Genomic DNA, 18,817 nt, shown 5'->3' with positions numbered 1-18,817 from the left:
GGGTCTCACTCTTTGCGACGAGGAAGCAGTGACAGTCCAAGGCTTCCTGGCCCAAGCTGGTCCCAGAGTGTTGACCCCAAGCACAGCTGGGAGTGTCTGACCACAGGAATCTCCGGCAGGGCCTGGCCAAGGTGTGCAGAAGACGGAGCTGTGCGAGGAAGTGGCCAATCTGCCTGCTACTTAGGCGGTGGTAATGAAGCTGCCTGCGACAGAAGGGTCTTTGTCCATTGCTCCTGGAGGAGCATTCCTGAGGGGCCCACAACCGTCAGGAGAAATCCAACCTTTCCTGCAAGCTGCCCAGAGGCCAAAACAAGCATGTTTGTGCTGGTGCCCTGTGCCCGGCTGTTCTGAGTTGGCTATTCACTGAGTGGGGATGGTGTGCTGCAAAGGCTGCTGCCCAGACATTCTGGCCACGAGGAGGGGAATCCCACCAGCATGCCTAGCTTGGAAGGAAGTCCCTCTTCAGCAGAGCCCCAGGCATGGTCCTCTGACAAGCGGCTTCCCAGCAGCCACATCAGGAAGGAGCTGCTTCTGCCTCCGCAACAGCTGCTTCTCGGCACAGGAGAGCCACCCGGCTGAATCAGGGACCCTCCGTCTTGTCCAGCAGCCTGCCTTCCACACTGGCTAGCCAGGTATCTCTGAGGAGCCCACACACAGGGCTTGAAGACAACAGCTCTCCCCTTCGGTTGCTCTCTAGCAACAGCTATTTAGTGGTTACCACCTTTCAGCACGGAGAAGTCCACACAGCTATCCTGACTTAACAGCCACTGAGAAAGCGCTGTTCTCCTCCCTGAATTCATCAAACCCCCTTTTTGAACCATCTAAGCCAGTGGCCAGTACCACATCTGAAGTCCATAAGTAAATTCTGCTTGATGTGAATGTGCTTTCTTTTGTCTGCCCTGAATCTACGGCCATTCCATTTCACTTGATGGCCCCAAGGCTGAGCATTATGGAAGAGGGAGAAAAACCTCCCTTTCCTCCCAGTAACAGGAATTCCCAGAAGTTGCTGTCTACAGCTCCCAGCATCTCCAGCTGCAATGGTCTTTGGCCCGGGGATTACGGGAGCGGCCATCAACAACCTCTGGGAATCCCTGTTACAGGGAACACTGCAAGTCCCTTCCCCTCCCATGCACAGCTTTCTGATCTCTATCATGCCGTCATGCCATCACCAGCTCTCCCCCTGCCCCCCACCAACTAAAAAGCCCCTTGCAGGGAAGGTGCTCCAACCCCAGGCATTGCGGCTGCCCTTTTCTGAACTTTGCTGCATCACTAAGGCAGATGCCGACACTGTATACGGTGTCCCTTGTGCTGAGCTCAAGTGAGCATCCAGGCTTTCTGGAGTTTATGGCCAGCCCAGCCACAGTGATGGCAGCTCACTGACCTGCACCACGGACTAATCCCAGAGCAAGTAGCAAGGCTGCCTGCACCACACACAGTACTATGCAAAATAAAGAGAAACTTTAATAGCAAACTCAGTCGCGGGCACGGCTCCGTCTTGTGCAGGGGAGCCCTGGGGACAGCACTGCTCCGGGCTCTGCCCACTGCCCACAGCACAGAGAGGCCCCACTTCCAGGCTGAGAGGAGCCGGGCAGCAGAGTCACTTTTCCGCGGCACACCACCCTGCAGGGAGCCGTGGCTGGCAGACGCCTTGGGGCGTGAGGTCCAGGTGGCGGCTCTAGCAGAGGCACTGCCCAGCTCCAGCCCCTGTTTCAGGGGCTCCAAAACACCCGGGGGGATGTCTGCTTGGGTCCACACCTGCCACGGTGCAAGTCCGGCCACTCCAGAATTGCCCCACTTGGCTGCACACTCCCGATGGCACGGCAGCGCCTCCTCAGGGACCCAAGGGCAGCCTGCCCACTCGGCCCAGGGCCCCCCCCTCCAGTCCTCAGGGGGCTCTCCAGCAGCTCTCTCGCTCCTCCTGCTGGCCACGGCGCAGGCTCAGCCCCGGCCTTCCCAGGCATCCTCCCTCTGCTTGGCTTCGAGGCGCTTCCGCTCTGTGGAGAGAAAGGGGCAGCGGAAGCAGGCATCACTGGCGAGGCCGGGGGCAGCCCAGGAGACACTCCGGGGTGAGCCCAGGCATGAGCTCACCAACCACCTCGGCAGGCTTGGCGCTCGCTCTCCCTCCCTCCCTCCCTCTCAGCACACAGGTCTGGGCTTCTGTGGCGTGCCACACCACTTTCCTCAGCAAACTGTGGCCGACCACCCGGCTGGCACTCGGAACGGCGTGCCCTGTGCTAACTGTGCTCCAGCTTGGGGTATGCTCACTCCTCTGCGCTGAGCACTGGGCCTGCACCCGGCCCCTACCGTACAAGCCTCAGGCAGCGCGCTTCAGTGGGATGCAGATCTACCGGTGCCAGAATTAGAGATCCTCTCTGGTGACCCAGGAGAAAGGCTAGCGAGCAGAGAAGAACAGGGAGACTGCAGAGCTGACAGTTGTAATTAAAATAAATTAGTTGTCCCTATGCATGACTTACACTGCCTCCTGCAGCTGGGCTGGGCTCCCAGTTCTGTATCCTGAAGCAGTAGTTGGGGGCAGAGCGCCACCTAGTGTCCAACGTGGAACACTGCAGCCTGATGCTACCTCATTTCCCGCACAGCTTTCTCCTAGCGACGGGGCCAATCAGTCATATGGGTGCTTCTCCACCCCTAACCCTTGTTGCTGAGGCTTGTAGGTAGGGGTGGGGTGCAGGCACAGTGCTTGGCGCGGAAGACAGAGGAGTGAGAATACCCCAGGGTGGAGCACAGTTAGCACTGAAGGGCCTCATTTCCCTGCCTCACTTGAACCCGGGGCATTTGAGCAAAGTGATCTTGCCATTCCTTGCTCCCCTGAAGTACCACCAAGGAAAGAGGAAGGGAGAACAAGAATCCCTACCTGCAAGGATAGCGACCTAAGCAAAGAACAGCAAGACCGACATGTCAAGCCAAAACGAGGCTACAGTGACCTGGGCACTGAATGTCTACAATGTGAAATCGGACACAGGAACCATTCCAAAATGCGACATTCACAGGGCACATACAATCACTGGCAATGGTAATCGTGCTTGAAACACTACACTGATTATTGAATTCAGATCCTATTCAAAATGCTAATGCTATGGAGAAAAACAATCTTCTCCAACTTCTGATTATGCTGGGAATGTCATAGAGACCCAGAGTAATCAACGCTCATACTCCAGCTTTGAAAAGGAAAATTGGGCAGTGGGAACGTAAGAGACATTCTACAAGGGAACTTCCTAAGAATGAGCCATGGGGAAAAGCACGAGGGGGAAGCACAGAAGGTGTTCTGAGTGGACTGAAATTATCAGGAGGTAATCACATGAAAATTTATCGGCTAAACTGTCAGCACCTTCTTGATGTGCAAAAAGCTTGTTAAAGACAGAGACCCTCAATGACTAAAATATTTGCATTGTTAATTACTGGCACCTTTACTTCAGATTTTCATTTCTGCCTCAAGGGCCTCTGAAAGCTTGAAGCACTGGCTCACACACACACACCAGCTTCCATCCAGGCTGCAAGACAACGTGCACACAGTTGCTCACGTGCGCTCTTGTGCACATATGAGAACTGTGCAATCACAGTTGCGCAACAGTAAAGCCATTGGAAATCATGGCTGTACTGTCGCAATGGTGGTTGTGTGGTGTTTGCAAGTGTGCAAGAACACATGAGCACATGCATGCATGCTATATTACAACATGCACAGCATGTCAACCACTCCATTTTGTTACACCAACAGATCTTAGACCAATAAAAGTTCAAACCTAACTTGCTCTGTCTCTTGAGATCCAAGAAATGGCCCTTTGAGGTTGGAGGTCGTCCAGCCTCTGCTTTTTCTCTCGCCACCCTTATCCTGGATCGTGTCCAGAGGTTTAGGTTCTGCTGCTGGTTCTTTGGGACAAGAATTCAGCTGCGCCCCATCCTGCACCAGGACAGGGAAACTACTTTAATGGCCCCGCCCCACTCCCTTAAGTCAATTCTGCCCTTCCACACTGAAAGACATCTTTGCCCTAATAAACTTCAGAGGTTCTGGATACACTGAAGATATTCCCCTTAGGGGATGGAGCTGCTCTGGGAAGAGCATCTAGGCTCCAGGTTCCTTCCCTGGCATCTCCAAGATAGGGCTGAAAGAGATTGCTGCCAGTCTGTGTAGACAATACTGAGCAAGATGGACCAATGGTCTGACTCAGTATATGGCAGCTTTCTATGAAGACAAGACTGAACATGGAGACAATAGCGGAGTATTAGACTTTAGCTCCCTTACCCCAGAATATGAGGTAGGACACAAGGTGTTCAGGAGAGCCATCTAGATTGTTAGGTCAATAGGTCTATGCCTGACTGTATACACAGACAGTCATGTAGACCATTATCAGGAGAATGGAATCAACCCAGAAGCTGAGCAGAGGGAATATATTTGTCTGTGATTTTTATAACCAACTAAACATTGTGTGTCCTTTCTGTTAATGCAGTCAAGTTGCTCCTTTCATAAAGCCTTCTCTGTGAGTCCCATCTGTGACCCTCGGCTCTGTGTCTCCAGCTGCTGCTACACCAAAGGCAAATGGCTCTGGAGAGTCAAAGCCTCAGTCCATCAAGAGGATATGGTGCACACATTTGGATCTGGGCAACCCCACTGGGTGAGGTCAGGGGAAGCAAAGCTAGTCAGACTCCTAGGAAAAGGGGCACTAGCCTGACAAACAGGGACCGGGAAGGGGATGACCCTCATAGACAGGGGTCTGGAAGGCTGTGGCAGAACCACCAGCACTCTGTCACCCCCTCCTGACACCCCCTGCGAAGGATGCTAAAGATGTGGTTCAGGCACAGGACAGGACAGCACACTCCCCAGGCCCTCCTATGCACCTGACCGGCTGGGGGCAGGGCTTGCCCCTGGTTCCTGAGGCCAGCTAGCGAGGAGAGCCCCAACAGGGAAAGACACAAGATGCCCTGGGAATCGGCAAGGACTTCACGGATCTCATGGGGGCTCCCAAGCAAGTCGGGCCCAGCTGTGTGCTCCCCAGCTGGGCCAGCATGCTCCATCACTGTTCTCTGGCTGGTGCAGCTGAAGGGTAGGCAGGGAGCCAGCGACCACCACCCCAGAAAGGGGCCACCCGCCAGTGGCCTCCCTCTTCGCCCAGCAAGGCCACCTCCTTCCCCTTGGCTCTGAAGGGCCACACGGACGATGTCTTCACACACTGTGCCTCGGCAGCAGCGAGCGGGAGGAGGCTGCATGGCTGAGTGCAACGAGGGCACCCCCACCTTGCATCCCCGAATGCAACCCGACACCAGAGGGATTCTCCTCTCTCAAGGCCCACTTCTTGCCTCTGCTGACCGAGACAACGGCCTCACTGGCGGCCTCGGAGCCTCCCTGGGGGACTGAGAGAGGCAAAGCTGGCTGTGTGACAGCAGGGAGAGTGCCTGGCTGGTCCGGCTCACTTGTCCTCCTGCTCTGAAGCAGAGAGCTGGGCTGTGCAGACTCCCCAGGGCCTCCCCGGACGTGGCTAGTAAGTGAAAGCAGAGCAGCCTGACGCCAAGACGGCGAGAAACCCCGCAGGAGCCCCAACCCGCACTCCACCACGGCATCGCCCGGAGCACCTCCCAGGCTGGCTGGCTCCAGACCACAGCAGCTCCTCTCTCCGCCAAGGCCAAGGCCAGCACTGGGGCATCCCCACGCCTCCGGGCTTACCTCGGGCTGCCTGCAACTGCTTGCGTTCGGCTTCACGCTCTGCCTTGCTCTGGTTGCTCCGCACACCAAGGGCGCCGGTCACCAGCCTCCTGGCCAGGGCAGCAGAGGTCTCCGGGCGCTCTTTGGCTGGCTGCAGGAACTCTAACAAAGGAAGAGCAAAGAGCTCAGTGCTGGGACTCAATCCTGCACATCCTTCCTTATTCCCAGTAGTGGAGTGGGGAGTGTGCTTAGGCCCCAGGTTAGAAGACGGGTCCCTTCCCCAAAGCATGCACAGACTCAAAGGATATGGACGGCTTCCACTAGGGGGAAGAGACAACTCTGGCCACAGCCTGGATACTCTCCTTAGCCAAGAATGCACCAGGAGGAGTAGAACAGGCGGAGAGGGCACCTCTGAGGACCTTCTCACACGAGACTTACAAGTAGGTGTCAAAGGAACAGCACAGGGTTTCTTAACCTTGGGTCCCCAGATGTCGTTGGACTACAACACCCATCATCCCCAGACATGGCTGCTGTGGCTGAGGATGATGGGAGTTGTAGTCCAACAACATCTGGGGGCCCAAGGTTAAGAAACCCTGGAATAGCACATTGGACAAAGAGTGAGAGAGACCCTGGGGTCCATTCAGCCCAGTATTGTCTCCTCTGCCCGCAGTGCTCTTCAGGTTATCCCCCTTAGGGAAGGGGGCTGCTCTGGGAAAGGCACCTGCCTGCTTGCATGCAGAAGGTCCCAAGCTCCCTCCTTGGTATCTCCAAGGTAGGGTTGAGAGAGAGATTCCTGCCTTCAACCTTGGAGAAGCCGCTGCCAGTCTGTGAAGACAATACTAAGCTAGATGGATCAATGGCCTGATTTGGTAGAAGGCAACTTCCTATGATCCTATGGGTCTCAGGCAGGTGTATCTCCCCCATCAACTGCTACCTAAGAAGAAGAAGAAGATGATGATGATCATTTATATCCCGCTCTTCCTCCAAGGAGCCCAGAGCGGTGTACTACATACTTAAGTTTCTCCTCACAACAACCCTGTGAAGTAGGTTAGGCTGAGAGAGAAGTGACTGGCCCAGAGTCACCCAGCTAGTTTCATGGCTGAATGGGGATTTGAACTCGGGTCTCCCCGGTCCTAGTCCAGCACTCTAACCACTACACCACACTGGCTAAAATAACATTAACTGGAAATGCCAAGGATTGAACCTGGGGCCTTTGGCACTCAACGCCTATGCTCTGACACTGAGCAATGGCTCTTTCTGCTCCAAGCACCCTGAAGCAGCAGGGACAGTCGGAAATCCACTGGCTGGAGGTGGGGCATACAAGTACCAATAAGGGTATTTATAAATACTCTTGTCCGATTAAGAGTATTTGAGTTTGACTTGGCACATCGTCCCACTACAAACAAGTCCACGATCTGGGCTGTTGGTGCCCAGGAAGCATTCATGAGCACAACAACTTCATGAGGAGTGAGTGACGCTGGCAGCAACGGAGCTAAGCCATACACCTTTCTCTTCTCCACATGCTAGCTGGTGTGGGAGTCAAGCTGACTGCGCTTCGTGCTGATGTGACCCATGAGTGCTTCCAGTTTGCTTGGAGAGAGAAGCTAACGGACCAATGCAGTTGGCAGCATCTTTAAGAGGGTAACCCAACATTTAGCCTAAAGGAAGCTGCCTTATACTGAACCAGACTATTGTCCATCTTTCTCAGTCTCGTCTGCACTGACTGGCAGCGGCTCTCCAAGGTTTCAGGCAGGAGTCTTTCCCAGTCCTTCCTGGAGATGCTGCCAGGGATTGAACCTGGGACCTTCTCCATGCAAAGCAGATGCTCTACCCGCTGAGTGGCATCGCATCCTCGGGTGGATTCTTAGTAGCTGTAATACTGAAAAATTATCCTTCAGTACCAATGGGACATCCTCAGCTGGCAGAAATTGCAGCGGCTTCATTGGAGGAATGCTTGGAGGCTTTGGGAAACCCAATCTAAGAGGGAAGGAGACTTTCAGAAGAACCGCTTTCATGCGGTTCAGAGTCATTTTTCACCTGCACTACCTGAAAACCTGCACTGATTAAGACACGAAAGGCAGAGGGGCCAGGTGAACATCGCTGCCTATAATCAGGATGATTTGGGTTAGTATCTGTAGGAAGATTATATGCAGCACAGCTATGAGTTAATGTCTGGAGGCTATTTTGTGCGGTAGGAATGGGACCAGATGATCTTTGTGTCTCTTCTGGCCTCACCAGCATAGGCTCGTGCCTTGATCTTGGCTGCTCGCGTGGCCTGCGACAGTGGGCAGGTTTTCACCATCAAGTGCTTGGTGCTGAGAGCATCCCGGGCTGCATGAAAAGAAGCAGACATCACACAGGGAACAGGAGGAGGAAGCAAAGTGGGCAGGGCCCTGCGACTCCCTAGCCACTGAATACTGCTGAGAGACACACTCCCAAGACAGCCCTTCCCACCCAGCCAAGCCCGACCTGGACGCAGATCATACCTGTGATGGGACTGGAGAAGATGCCCAGTGCATGTGTGTCATCTACCCATTTAATGTCAAAACCCTTTTTCCTAGCGGAGGGAGAGAGAGAGAGAAACATATTAGGGATGTCTCGGTACTTGTGGTGGGGGAGGGAGGAAGAAAAAGCAAGAACATACAGTCCTGAAGGGAGCTCAGACAGGGGTGCAGTGCCAGGGGGCTTCATGAATCCACTCTGAACCTCACTGGAGGGTGGAAAGGACATCTGTGCAGCACTCCATCAATGGGGTGGCAGTGCCCAGTGTGGAGGATCTTGGGCGCAAGACAGGTGCTATTGACTTTGAGCCAGGGATCACCTCTGGCTCAAAGCTGTCTTGTACAAAAATAATTTTCAAGTTTAAATAAAATCCAAGGTGTGGCCACAAATCTCCTCTCTGCTAAAGGGGAACAAGCCTGAGAGGCTGGAGCAAAGGCATCACTCCAACGGCTGGGCGGAGGACACCAAGTCGGCAGGCAAGAGGAAAGGAAGTCCAAAGTGAGGGCAGGTCTCACACTTGTCACAAGCCCAGCATTTCAAGCCCTGCAGGCACAAAGGAGAAAGCACAGTGGGGGCTTCAGGAGGGGTGGGGCGAATGGCGCTTACTGGTAGCTGCAGAAGACACGCAGCAGGTCCTCCGTGCGAAATTCGGGCGGGAAGTCATAGATCTCGATGACATGGGGCAGCTCCGAGTCACTCAGGTCCAGATCAGCTGGAGAGTAGTTGTAGTAGTCAAAGCGTGGCTCCTGCAGCCCTGCAGGGGGTGGGCTGCGGACAGACAGCTGGAAGGGAGAGCAGTGGGCGACTATGAGCCAAATGTGCAAAGGCCCCCCCGGCTTGCCCCTTTCCTCCAAGCAGCACAGGCCACCGGGGAAGAAGCCCCTGGGGTCGCTGCCCGGGAGCAGCCAATCCTTAAGCTGGTCCCCCACCCACTGAATGACAGCCAGGCACAGCCTCCGACTGCCAAGCAACTCGGTGCATCCCAGCCCCTGGGCCTTTTGGCAGCCCTGGAGCGGGTGCACGAGCTGATTGATGGGGCCGTGGGCTCATGCTCTGGAGAAGGATTGATGGCCCACGGGAGATGGGGAGGTATTGATCAGTTATTCCTCCTGCCGCTTGCATACTTTCCCCATTAACCATTTCCTTCTGCCATTTGCCCAGGTCCAGGGAGGAAGCTGGAGCGGGTCCTTGCTCCCAGGAAGTACACATCCTGCCCCTTCAACGCTCCCCAGAAAGGGACTTGGCAGAAAAGGGGCTCAAACAGATTCCTAGCTAGTAGGGAATCTGCCAGCTAATGAAATTCCGCTTGCAAAGGAAGTGTGACAAACAGTCCCCTGATAAATGGCGCTGGGAGCCTGGAATAGAGATAAGGGGTGGGGGGGGGGGAAGGATAGGGGCAGGACTCAGACAGGGGTGGGATGGGGAACCAAAGTGGGCACGGCAATGGTGTGTGTGGCCGGGGGGCGGGGACAGGGACGGGGACGGGCTTGGATCTGGGGAAGGGGCTGCCCCTGCAGACTCTGAACCAGAGAGCAGAAGCCAGGCTAATGATACACAGTGGCCAGAGAGTAGGATTTAAAAAGGAAAGAAAAAAGGCAGACTCAACAGGTGATGAGAGAGGAGACCCTGTCATGTGTGCTGGCTTCCAATGGTACCATGAGTGGAGGTGCAAAACCAGTTGATTGCACAAACGGTTCTTTGTAGAAATTAGTTACTCTGGGGAGCTACAATCCCCCCCCCTCGCAAGAGGATCATCGTCGCACTGCCTGCCATGGCCTCCGTAGTTCTCAGAGTAGGCAAACCTGGTTCTTATCCCTGGAAGGAAGGAACGAAGCCCTCTGGGAACATCGCAAAATGCTGGCAGAGCCCGTACAAGGAAACCTTTGCTTCTGCCCCCACATCTGCACTGTGAGGAATTCATGAACAATGCCTGTCAGTCCCCGCAACAGATTGCCTTGGCCTGGCTACTCAGCCCCCCTCCAAGGGGGCGGCCTGATGAACCTTTACCCCAAGAGGGTGCCAAATTACCCATGGCTGCTCGGAGATGGATGGCTAGATGCAGGGCCCAGTTGCTGGCAATTTGCTAGTGAAACCCTGGTGCTGGGCCCCTTTGTTGCACAGATCAGCACACGTCCTCTTGGCGACAGAGTCCATAATTCAGGCAGGCAGTCCTGTCTGCTTCCCCAAGCACCTGCACCAACACCAGCGACGGCCGTACAGGGAGAGTCTATAAATTCCAGCCACTCGGGTCAATAAAAAGACGGTAATTCAGATAATTTCGCTGGGAAGGTGGATTTGTGGGCGGGTGGGGCCTGAGGGAATAAACCGGCGAATCGGAAACGAAGGGGTGGGCTTACAGCAAGAGGGACGTGAAGCAGCGTGTGCCTCGGTGGCTGAACAGGAGCCAGGCTGGGAACCTCCGCATGAGGAGCCTAAATGCACGACACGAGGCCCCAGCAGGACTGGACCCAAGACATGCTTCGGGGAGCAAGATGCTCATAACCGCAAGTGGCACGGCAGATTATTAGAGGCCAAGGAGCGCACACTGCATGAGCACCCCTGCCCTTCACAAGCCACTGGGTGCAGCAGAGGGACATGGACGGCTGGGGCTGGCTGCCGAGCAGGAGGTCCAAGCACAGCAGTTCACCATTCTTGAACACAGGGAGGATTCTCCCGATGAAGCCTACTAGGACGGGGCACTCCCAAAACCTGCATGCGCAGCACCTCTCCCGACCAGTGTTTTCTCTGATTTTTTTGGTCCTGTGTGTGCAGAATGAGTTTTCTTCTGGGCGGCAGTATCAAGCCAGTGGGTGCGCTCGTGCATTCCGAGTGGGGCCTTCCTGATTCAACCTGAAGAGGATCTAAAATTGACGGAGCAGACTGATCAAAAACGTGTGAGCGCATGCCCACGCACATGCCTTAGAAGGAACACTGCTCCCTACACCACTTCACTTTTGACCGATGCAAGGCTGCTGTGGGGCTATTTGATGCATGCATGTTTCGGGCGCTGCAGCTGGTGCGTGTTATCACATTATTACAAATACATTTGCAATGGCGCGCTCTCTCTCTCTCTCTCTCTCTCTCTCTCTCACACACACACACACACACACACACACACACAGCCCATTAATGCTGGCGTTTCCTGTGGTGGCTTGCTTACAGGAACCTTGCACCCTAGTGCCGCATTAACACAGTCCCCGCCTCCTGTTCACAGTCTCCTTCCCAGAGATGGCTAATGTGCAAGAGTTGTCCTGTGCTGGGAAAGGGTCTGCCGGCGGATGCACAGGCAGCAGGGAGCAAGAGGACACAGGAAATGAAGACTGTCTGCCACGGCTCAACGCTCTCTCAAGATTTATCCGCAGCCCTGTGCGTTCCAGGCAAGCAGGGCCGCGTGCTGATGCCGGCTTCTTTGCTCGGCCTCAAGAGCGAGGGGACATGCAACAAGAGGGGTGGGAGGGTGCGAGAGAAGCTTCATGCCCATGGGATATACAGGCCTTTCAGCAGGCGGCAGGAATTTGTCCCCTTGAAACCCTGTGCTAACTGCCACCCACCTCTGAGTACAGAGGTCCGGCCAGCCACAATTTCCCCAGCAGAAATGACAGATTGTATAAAAAAATGGATCTTCCACATACTGTACTGCTAATGATTGCATATTTTGTATGGGTGACTGAAGGAATGCACTGCACCCTTTGATATGCGGCTGGACACAATAGTCATATTGCTTGTGGTGTAGGGATCCAAATAATAATAATACCCATTGTTTTGAAAACAAAGGAAGGAAGGATTTTCAAATTGCCTATTGCAAACGAAAGTTTTTGTTCTGATTTGGGAAGATTATTTTTGTCTTGAGTGAGGAGCATGTCATTTTCTGACTGAGTCAGAGGATATGGGATGGGGCTGGATGTTCCCTTCCCACTTTGATTTTGTGAAACCAGCATCCTCCCTCGCCTTCGGAACGCCCCCCCCCCCAGGATGAAGCAAGGCCTCAAGCCTCCCCTGTCCACTGGAAACAGGGGGCCACACTAAGGCTAGGCCGAAGAAACAGATTCCAATGTGTCCTCCCTAACAGAAAACAGCCGCCGCAGCTCCTAGGCAGTGAAAAAATGCCACAGCACTGTGCCAATAGAAGGCAACCTTCACACACACACACACACACACACACACACACACTGTACCCTAACATCAATCGCAACCATTTCATCAACAGTATGCACAAACAGTCCCCTGCTCCCCAGGGAAAGATGCACAGATGTGCTCACCCACCCCCACCGCTCTCCCTCTCCCTCACACAAAGAGCAGAACTAAGCAGTCCTGGCTCCCATCCCATCTCTCTCACACATGATCTGCAGCACAGCGCCAACCAACTATGAGGCCATGCAAGGCACCCCCTTTGGCGTAGGGACTAAGAGGCGACCACCCCTCTTCCAAATCCTGTTCTTCACAAACCCCAATCACAGCACACAGCTATACCCCTATAAAACGGTAAGGTTTACATTGACCTTGGTGTGAGGAATTAGGGTAGGTTTTTCACTGGGGCGAGTCAAAGCACAGCCAGCTTTATTTAGACATCAATTGTTTTCTCAGGGTTGGGGTCCCCCCCCGCCCCTATTTTTATCTCACCTTCTTCTTTTTAAAACACAAGCAGGAAGATATGGATAAGTGCATCAACAGCCACAGGGCTGGAACTGCAGAAGAAATGCCAAGTCTGGACTGTGCCGATATCCTGCCTGTAAATGTTCACTTCCACATTTCTCCATCATACAGAGATACCCCAGTACCCAAACTCATGGTGCAATGACAGTTAAACATGGAGTGTTTTGACGTACAGCAGAAAGTCCCTGAATGGTTTAAAACATTCCAGTGAGTAATTTACCGTAGGACTCACACAAATTGACCCAAAGGAAGAGCGTGCCCTGCAGTGAACACCACAGCAAGTTCAGAAGCAACTGCAGGTGTTGAGTACACCCTCCGAGATATTGCCTACTCACAGTTTTTTGCATGTTCTGCTGCCGATATTCTTACAAGGAGAGAATGCAGCCCACACCACGTCTCAGGATCTGTCACGGCAACTCAAGCCCTGTTTTATCCACACAAATCTTGTACCTCATTAAAGAAGTACAAGCTTTTGTGTAACTGGTCTGGACAAAAGTCTCACACTATCCCTCTTCCCGGCTATTGTCCCACTTTTTTTCTTTCATTATCAAAGCCCTTTTATTTCCTTCTTATGGCAAATTTCCACCTCTATAACAGAGTGTCAAGGCAAAGGAGTACGCAAAACGGGTACACACTTTGTCTGTTAATTTTCTTTAGGAGACAGCAAACCTAGGTGTATCATGGCCCCAGAGATCTGGCTGTTTCACGAGCCGGACTCGAGGTTCCTGACTTTTCAGGAAGGAGGAGGGGTCAAATCCAACAATACATATTGGGGGAGGGATGCGTGGGTTTATTGATGCAATTACAAAAGTTTACTCAATGGGGGTGGGTGGGGGATGAGCATCCTGAACTACAATACAGAGAAAAATGTGTGTTGATAAGAGAAACACACAAAAATGTGCTTTAGGAGGACTGAGGTACAATCCTGAATTAGATTGCAATGTGACCAGTGCTAGTCTGGAGATCACCTAAACCAATCCCTTCTGTAATCCTTCCAGAACATGATATGAGAGAGAGAGTGAGAGAGAGAGAGTCACCAAAGTATCCTGCATACCAGCTTGGCTCATGCATCCATTTGAAAAAGATGCCCCCAAACTGCTGCTTGCTTGGGTCCATATCAAACCTGGCAAGCGGAACTTCTAAGATCTTCCAAGTCTAAGATCTTCTAAGATCTTCCATACAAAATAGTTTCTAAACTCTGTAAGCCATGCCTCCCCCAAAGTGGTTCTGTGTGAAATAATTGAAAGGAAGCTACTCCTGACTTTCTAAAATTAGTGCTTTCTAATGCATGCAGTTTACTGGTGTCAGTTCTCTTATAAAAACAGATGCTGGCGGTTCAAAACAGCAGAATGATTTTATAATGCAGAATTTATAATTCTGCCAATAGGTCATGCCCACACTTGGCCTAATCCATACATCAGCCCTGTGAAATCTCAAGTGGAAGCCCCACTCTTGCCACTGCAGGCCAAGCAGCTTCCAATTTGCTGTAAAACGGCTCCCTCCTGCCGTGACAGCACCAACAGAGCAGACCCAGCCTTATGGTTACTGAAAAGAAAGATAAGGACACAGTCCCAAGCAAGATAATCTAAATTGTTTTTCCATTTTCTCACATTTTTCAGCATGCAAACATTTCTCCTGCCCATTTCTCAGTCCAAAGCGGTACCCTAGCTATCAAAGCTCTAGAGACATGTGAAAATATGCAGGTAGTCTCTGCAAATGTGGGTCTAGAACAGTGTTTCTCATTTTTGGAGTCATGGACTGGTACATTATTCATGCGCAAGTTCCTGGACCAGCAGTTGGTAAGGGGGTCACCCCCCTCGCCCCCAACCCCCCAGGCACCCCCCAAAAAACAATTTTGGGCAGCTCTCCGGAGCTCGTTTCCAGACAGCCCTCGCTTCTGGATAATGTTCATTTCGAGGAAGTGAAATGAACATTATCCAGCAGCGAGGGCTGCCTGGAAATGAGCTCCAGAGAGCACTTGGTGGTCCCCGCCGGCCCAAAATTTTTTTGGGGGGTGGTGGTTTTTTATTAGTGATGCCTCACGGACCAGGACCCAATCCCTCGTGGACCAGCACCAGTCCGCAGACCGGTGGTTGAGAAACACTGGTCTAGAAGTGCCCAGGAACTGAGGAATGATGCTGTGCTCCTGAATATGTGGGACCAGTAGCACATGGGGGAAACTTGAGCCCTGTGTGTGCAATGAAGTGTACATACACACACACACACACACCTCTCTTTAAAGGCAATTCCATTCCTGCTGCTCCTTCGACACCTGTGGAGGACAATTCCACCTGATGCACTAGCACTTCCGTGGCAGGCATGGGAAAGGCATATGCTCCCCTTGTGCCAGATGCGCCAAGCACACAATCTAGGCTGGGTTTCGATTGGTAGGTTACCTGCCTAGAAAATGAGATTTAATTTCGATGCCATTACTGCCTGGAAGAAGCAGCAGTGAACCCAAAGCTACTTCCTGTAAGAGCTGCCCCCATGGAGTTTTAACAGCTTCCATTACCAGGAGTTTAGGATGGTTTATGAGCTAACCCTTGGTAATGAGGCTGCCTAGTTAATTTCAACGGTTCACAGCAGCTATTAGCATGCTGAATCCATTCAAATCAACCCTGACTCCTAAGGCCTGGATGCACTTCACAGCAATATTAGGCTACTTTGTTACTTTAGGCACCTTTGTGTCACTCTAAAAAGTACAGGGTTTATGGTATTGATTTAAGTTTTAATAAGGGGCTTTCAGCCATCCAGCCGACACAGAGCTTTCCCCATAAACGGAAGGCAACGCTGCACATTCCCCGTGTGGAGTGTCTCACTGCAAGACATTCAGCACTCTCCTTACAACAGGGCAATATGCTAACAAGCCGGGGCCAATTAAAAACCTGCCATTTCCATGAAACTTCACAGTACATCTCTCCACGCCTTTTGGTCATCGGGACGGCTCAGCTCCACAGCAATGCAGCTACCACGCGTAGCACTTCCGCCTGCTTTATTGCTCACGTTTTATATACTGTCAACCGAGCATATTTCTCCTTGAGTCAGAGGCATGGCCAGGCTGAGTCGCATTTTGGAGCTCACAGGCACTGGATTTCTTCGTCAACTGCTGCCCGTCTCTTTGTTTACCAACGCCTCAGCCATCACTTGGAGAACTCCATAGACCCGCCAGGCAGGGCAATGCTTTCCCTTGGGCAAGCACACACTCTCCTTCTCTGGCTGCATCACAGGGTGGGTGTGTCCCTCTTCCCACAGTTAATGGGGCGGGAGGGGGGAGAGAGAAATTTGCAGAGGACAGAACATGGTCACTGCCACACATCCTTTTGTACCAACTTTTTCAGAATCCTGAAACTCTCATCAACGCTTTCAAGAAGCAAGCTTTTCACCCTCCACGGCTGCAGAGAAAAGCTTCAAAGTAGGTGGGCAGTCTGTGCGGAAGGCCCCAAGCCAGAAAGGAACATGGGCAAGGCATTTCTTTGCCCTTGCTATGTCTGTCAGCCTCCAATTCCTTGTCCTTGTAAAGTACCCCATAGGGTCACCTCTTCCCTTCACTTTCAGAGAATTACAAAAATCTGGAAGCTATAAATCAAGGCTACACAACTCTGGCCCTCCAGCTGTTGTTGGACTACAACTCCCATCATCTCCAACCATGCCAATAATCAGGGATGATGGGCATGGTAGTCCAACAGGAGGGCTGAAGCTGTGCAGCCCTGGACTAAATGATTAAATAAACAAAAAGCTATCCTTTTGAATAAAGTTCACAGTTTATTCTGGGAACAGAGTTTGGCGTTTTCAATACAGAATTCTAGATCCAAAGCTTATGATACCATCTTGCAGGAGAAAGGGAAAGATAGGAAGCGTGCCTAATCACAGAATACAGACAACCCGGAGATGTGAGTCAGACTCCAAGCCGAGGCCATTGCTCAGGACCCAGAGATAAAAAGCTTCCACCTGACCCCAAACAGGCTCCCGCAAAGCGCACAGAGCTCCTACAAGCACATTTCATGGCTTTCAGCTGTGAAAGAGGTCCATGCAGAGTACTCACCCCCTCCAGCAAGCGTGGATCCAGGCAGTCGCCATCATCATTAAACAGAACATCCCAGCTCTCACTTTCCGTGTTGTCATCCTCACTATGGGCTGTAGGGCCAACATCGGTTCTAGTGGGCTCCTCCAAACTGGACAGCAAGCTCTGCTCCTCTTCTCCTTCCATCTTGGCTCCAGAGGGTTGCCACAACTTCATGCCCACATCCCCATGGATTGGCTTTTCCACAGAGGTGTCCCCTGAGGGTGCTTCTGCTCCATCCAGCAAGCCCTCTGGACTCTCCATAGCTGACAAACCTGCCATCTTCTCAGAGGCACATTCCAGTAAGCAGCTAGCTGCCGAGGAGGAGGAGGAGGAGGAGGAACCCCTTGCCTCAGCACTGTCCCTACCCTCAATGTTTTGATGACCCATGCCCAACACGGCATATCCTGCTGTCACCACAGCCTCAGAAGCATCAGCTTTGCACTGGCAGGTGCAACAAGAGAAGTCGCTTCCCCTCTCCTGTTCACTGCCACACACAGGCCCCAATTCCCCCTCCGTGATCCTGACAACACAACAGGGCAGACCATCCCACCTCCCACAGGAAGGAGGGGAAGAATGACGGCCTGCAGCCACTCCTAGGTCACCTGGGAATGGCTGGCTTGCATTCTCAGTCAGGCTACTTGTCACTGTCTGAATCAAGCTGCTCTCACCCATGTATTCAGACACATTATCCAAGCTCATACCAATCTGATCAGACAGGTGTTCAGCTGCATGACTGGAAACCCTACTTGCACTTTCCTTTCTCTGTGCGGGTGCAGGATGCTCTCTTGCTGCTTCTGCTTGAGCAGGAATGCTCCTTTCTGCATCCTCAGCCACACTGCCTTCCTTTACTCCCCTCTGATCTAGAACCCTCCTGTGTGCATATCCCAACACGCTGTTGCCACTCACCTCGGCCTGGCTGGAGTTGCTCTTGTCGGTGCATTTACATGTACCAAGCTCATTACGCCCTGTGTGAACCACAATCTCCTTGTCACTGCACTCCAATGCACAACTATTGCTTGCAACTGTTGGAGGGAATACTCCCTCACCTGCACACAGTGACGGGCTATCCTCATGCACCTCTGTGCCACTGGCTGGACACCCCTGAGCCTCGCTTTCCGACAGGTCATCTTCACTCACTCCAGTCAGTTCTGAGGGGCCTTTACTCCAAGGCTTCATTGGGCTACCCTTGCTAGCCGGCCCGCAATCTTCACTCACCTCTGTCTGATCTGAATACGTCTCATGGGTGTCCTCCAAGACATTCCCCTCACTCAACCCTACCTGATCTGGGAGATGTGCTGCTGTTGCCTGCTTGCTTGTGCCAGTGCTGCAGGTCCTTTCCAAAGACAAAAGGCCCTGCCCTGCCGACGGAAACATGTGCTCTTCTTCCCAAGTGCAGTCCACATCACCGGGTCCTGGCTGAAGTTGAAGCCCTGCCACCCTCTCCAGTGAGTTAGAGGAGAGTGCAGTGCAGCACTCAGCTGGTGCCGCTCCTGCACCACCTGGCAGAGGATGAAGAGCCGGATCTAGGAGGCTGGAGCATGGGAACAGCCTACGTGATTCGGGCTTCTGTTGGGACTGCAGGCCCTCCTCTTTCTGCATCTCTGAACTTGCACTGCTTTGGCATGATGAAGCACTATGAGTCCACTCTCCAGATGCAGTTCCCTTCTTGTCCCGGACTCTGTGAAGCAGGCCTCTCCCAGCTCGGGGACTCTGACTTGCCTTGCGTCCTTTAATTATCTCCTTCCCTGGGGGGCAACAGCTCTCCTCCCTCCCACATCTGGCGGCCTGCAAGGTGCTGCCTGTGGAGACTGCCATCTCGCGTCGTGCTCTGGGGACATACAGGGCCATGTCTGGTTTCTTGGGGCGCATCCGGGTCCTCTCTGTATCTGGCTGCATAGCACTGCCAACACCTGTAAGAAAGGGAGGCAATCAGTTCTGTGCACTAC

The 18,817-nt window shown here is 52.9% G+C and overlaps 1 protein-coding gene across 13 annotated transcripts in view; it reads right to left on the bottom strand.

The window, feature by feature from the left end:
- Positions 1-1,439: 1,439 nt before the first annotated feature.
- R3HCC1L (R3H domain and coiled-coil containing 1 like) overlaps positions 1,440-18,817 on the bottom strand; it is a 50,540-nt gene continuing 33,162 nt past the window's right edge. For 9 of the 13 annotated variants that reach the window (XM_053309813.1, XM_053309815.1, XM_053309818.1 and 6 more), the window contains 6 exons: positions 16,851-18,781; positions 8,762-8,937; positions 8,140-8,210; positions 7,889-7,984; positions 5,675-5,815; positions 1,440-1,994 (listed from right to left, as the gene is read on the bottom strand). In XM_053309813.1, coding sequence (XP_053165788.1) covers positions 1,939-1,994; positions 5,675-5,815; positions 7,889-7,984; positions 8,140-8,210; positions 8,762-8,937; positions 16,851-18,781 — 2,471 coding nt within the window. In that variant the 3' untranslated portion in view covers positions 1,440-1,938. The remainder of the gene's footprint in view (positions 1,995-5,674; positions 5,816-7,888; positions 7,985-8,139; positions 8,211-8,761; positions 8,938-16,850; positions 18,782-18,817) is intronic. The other 4 variants (XM_053309824.1, XM_053309826.1, XM_053309825.1 and 1 more) reach the window with 2 other exon arrangements.

The sequence above is a fragment of the Hemicordylus capensis genome, chromosome 3, assembly GCF_027244095.1.
Source record: "Hemicordylus capensis ecotype Gifberg chromosome 3, rHemCap1.1.pri, whole genome shotgun sequence".
NCBI classification, from domain to species: domain Eukaryota; kingdom Metazoa; phylum Chordata; class Lepidosauria; order Squamata; family Cordylidae; genus Hemicordylus; species Hemicordylus capensis.
The sequence above is the reverse complement of the archived record's forward strand: the minus strand, read 5'-3'. Positions and strand labels throughout refer to the sequence as shown.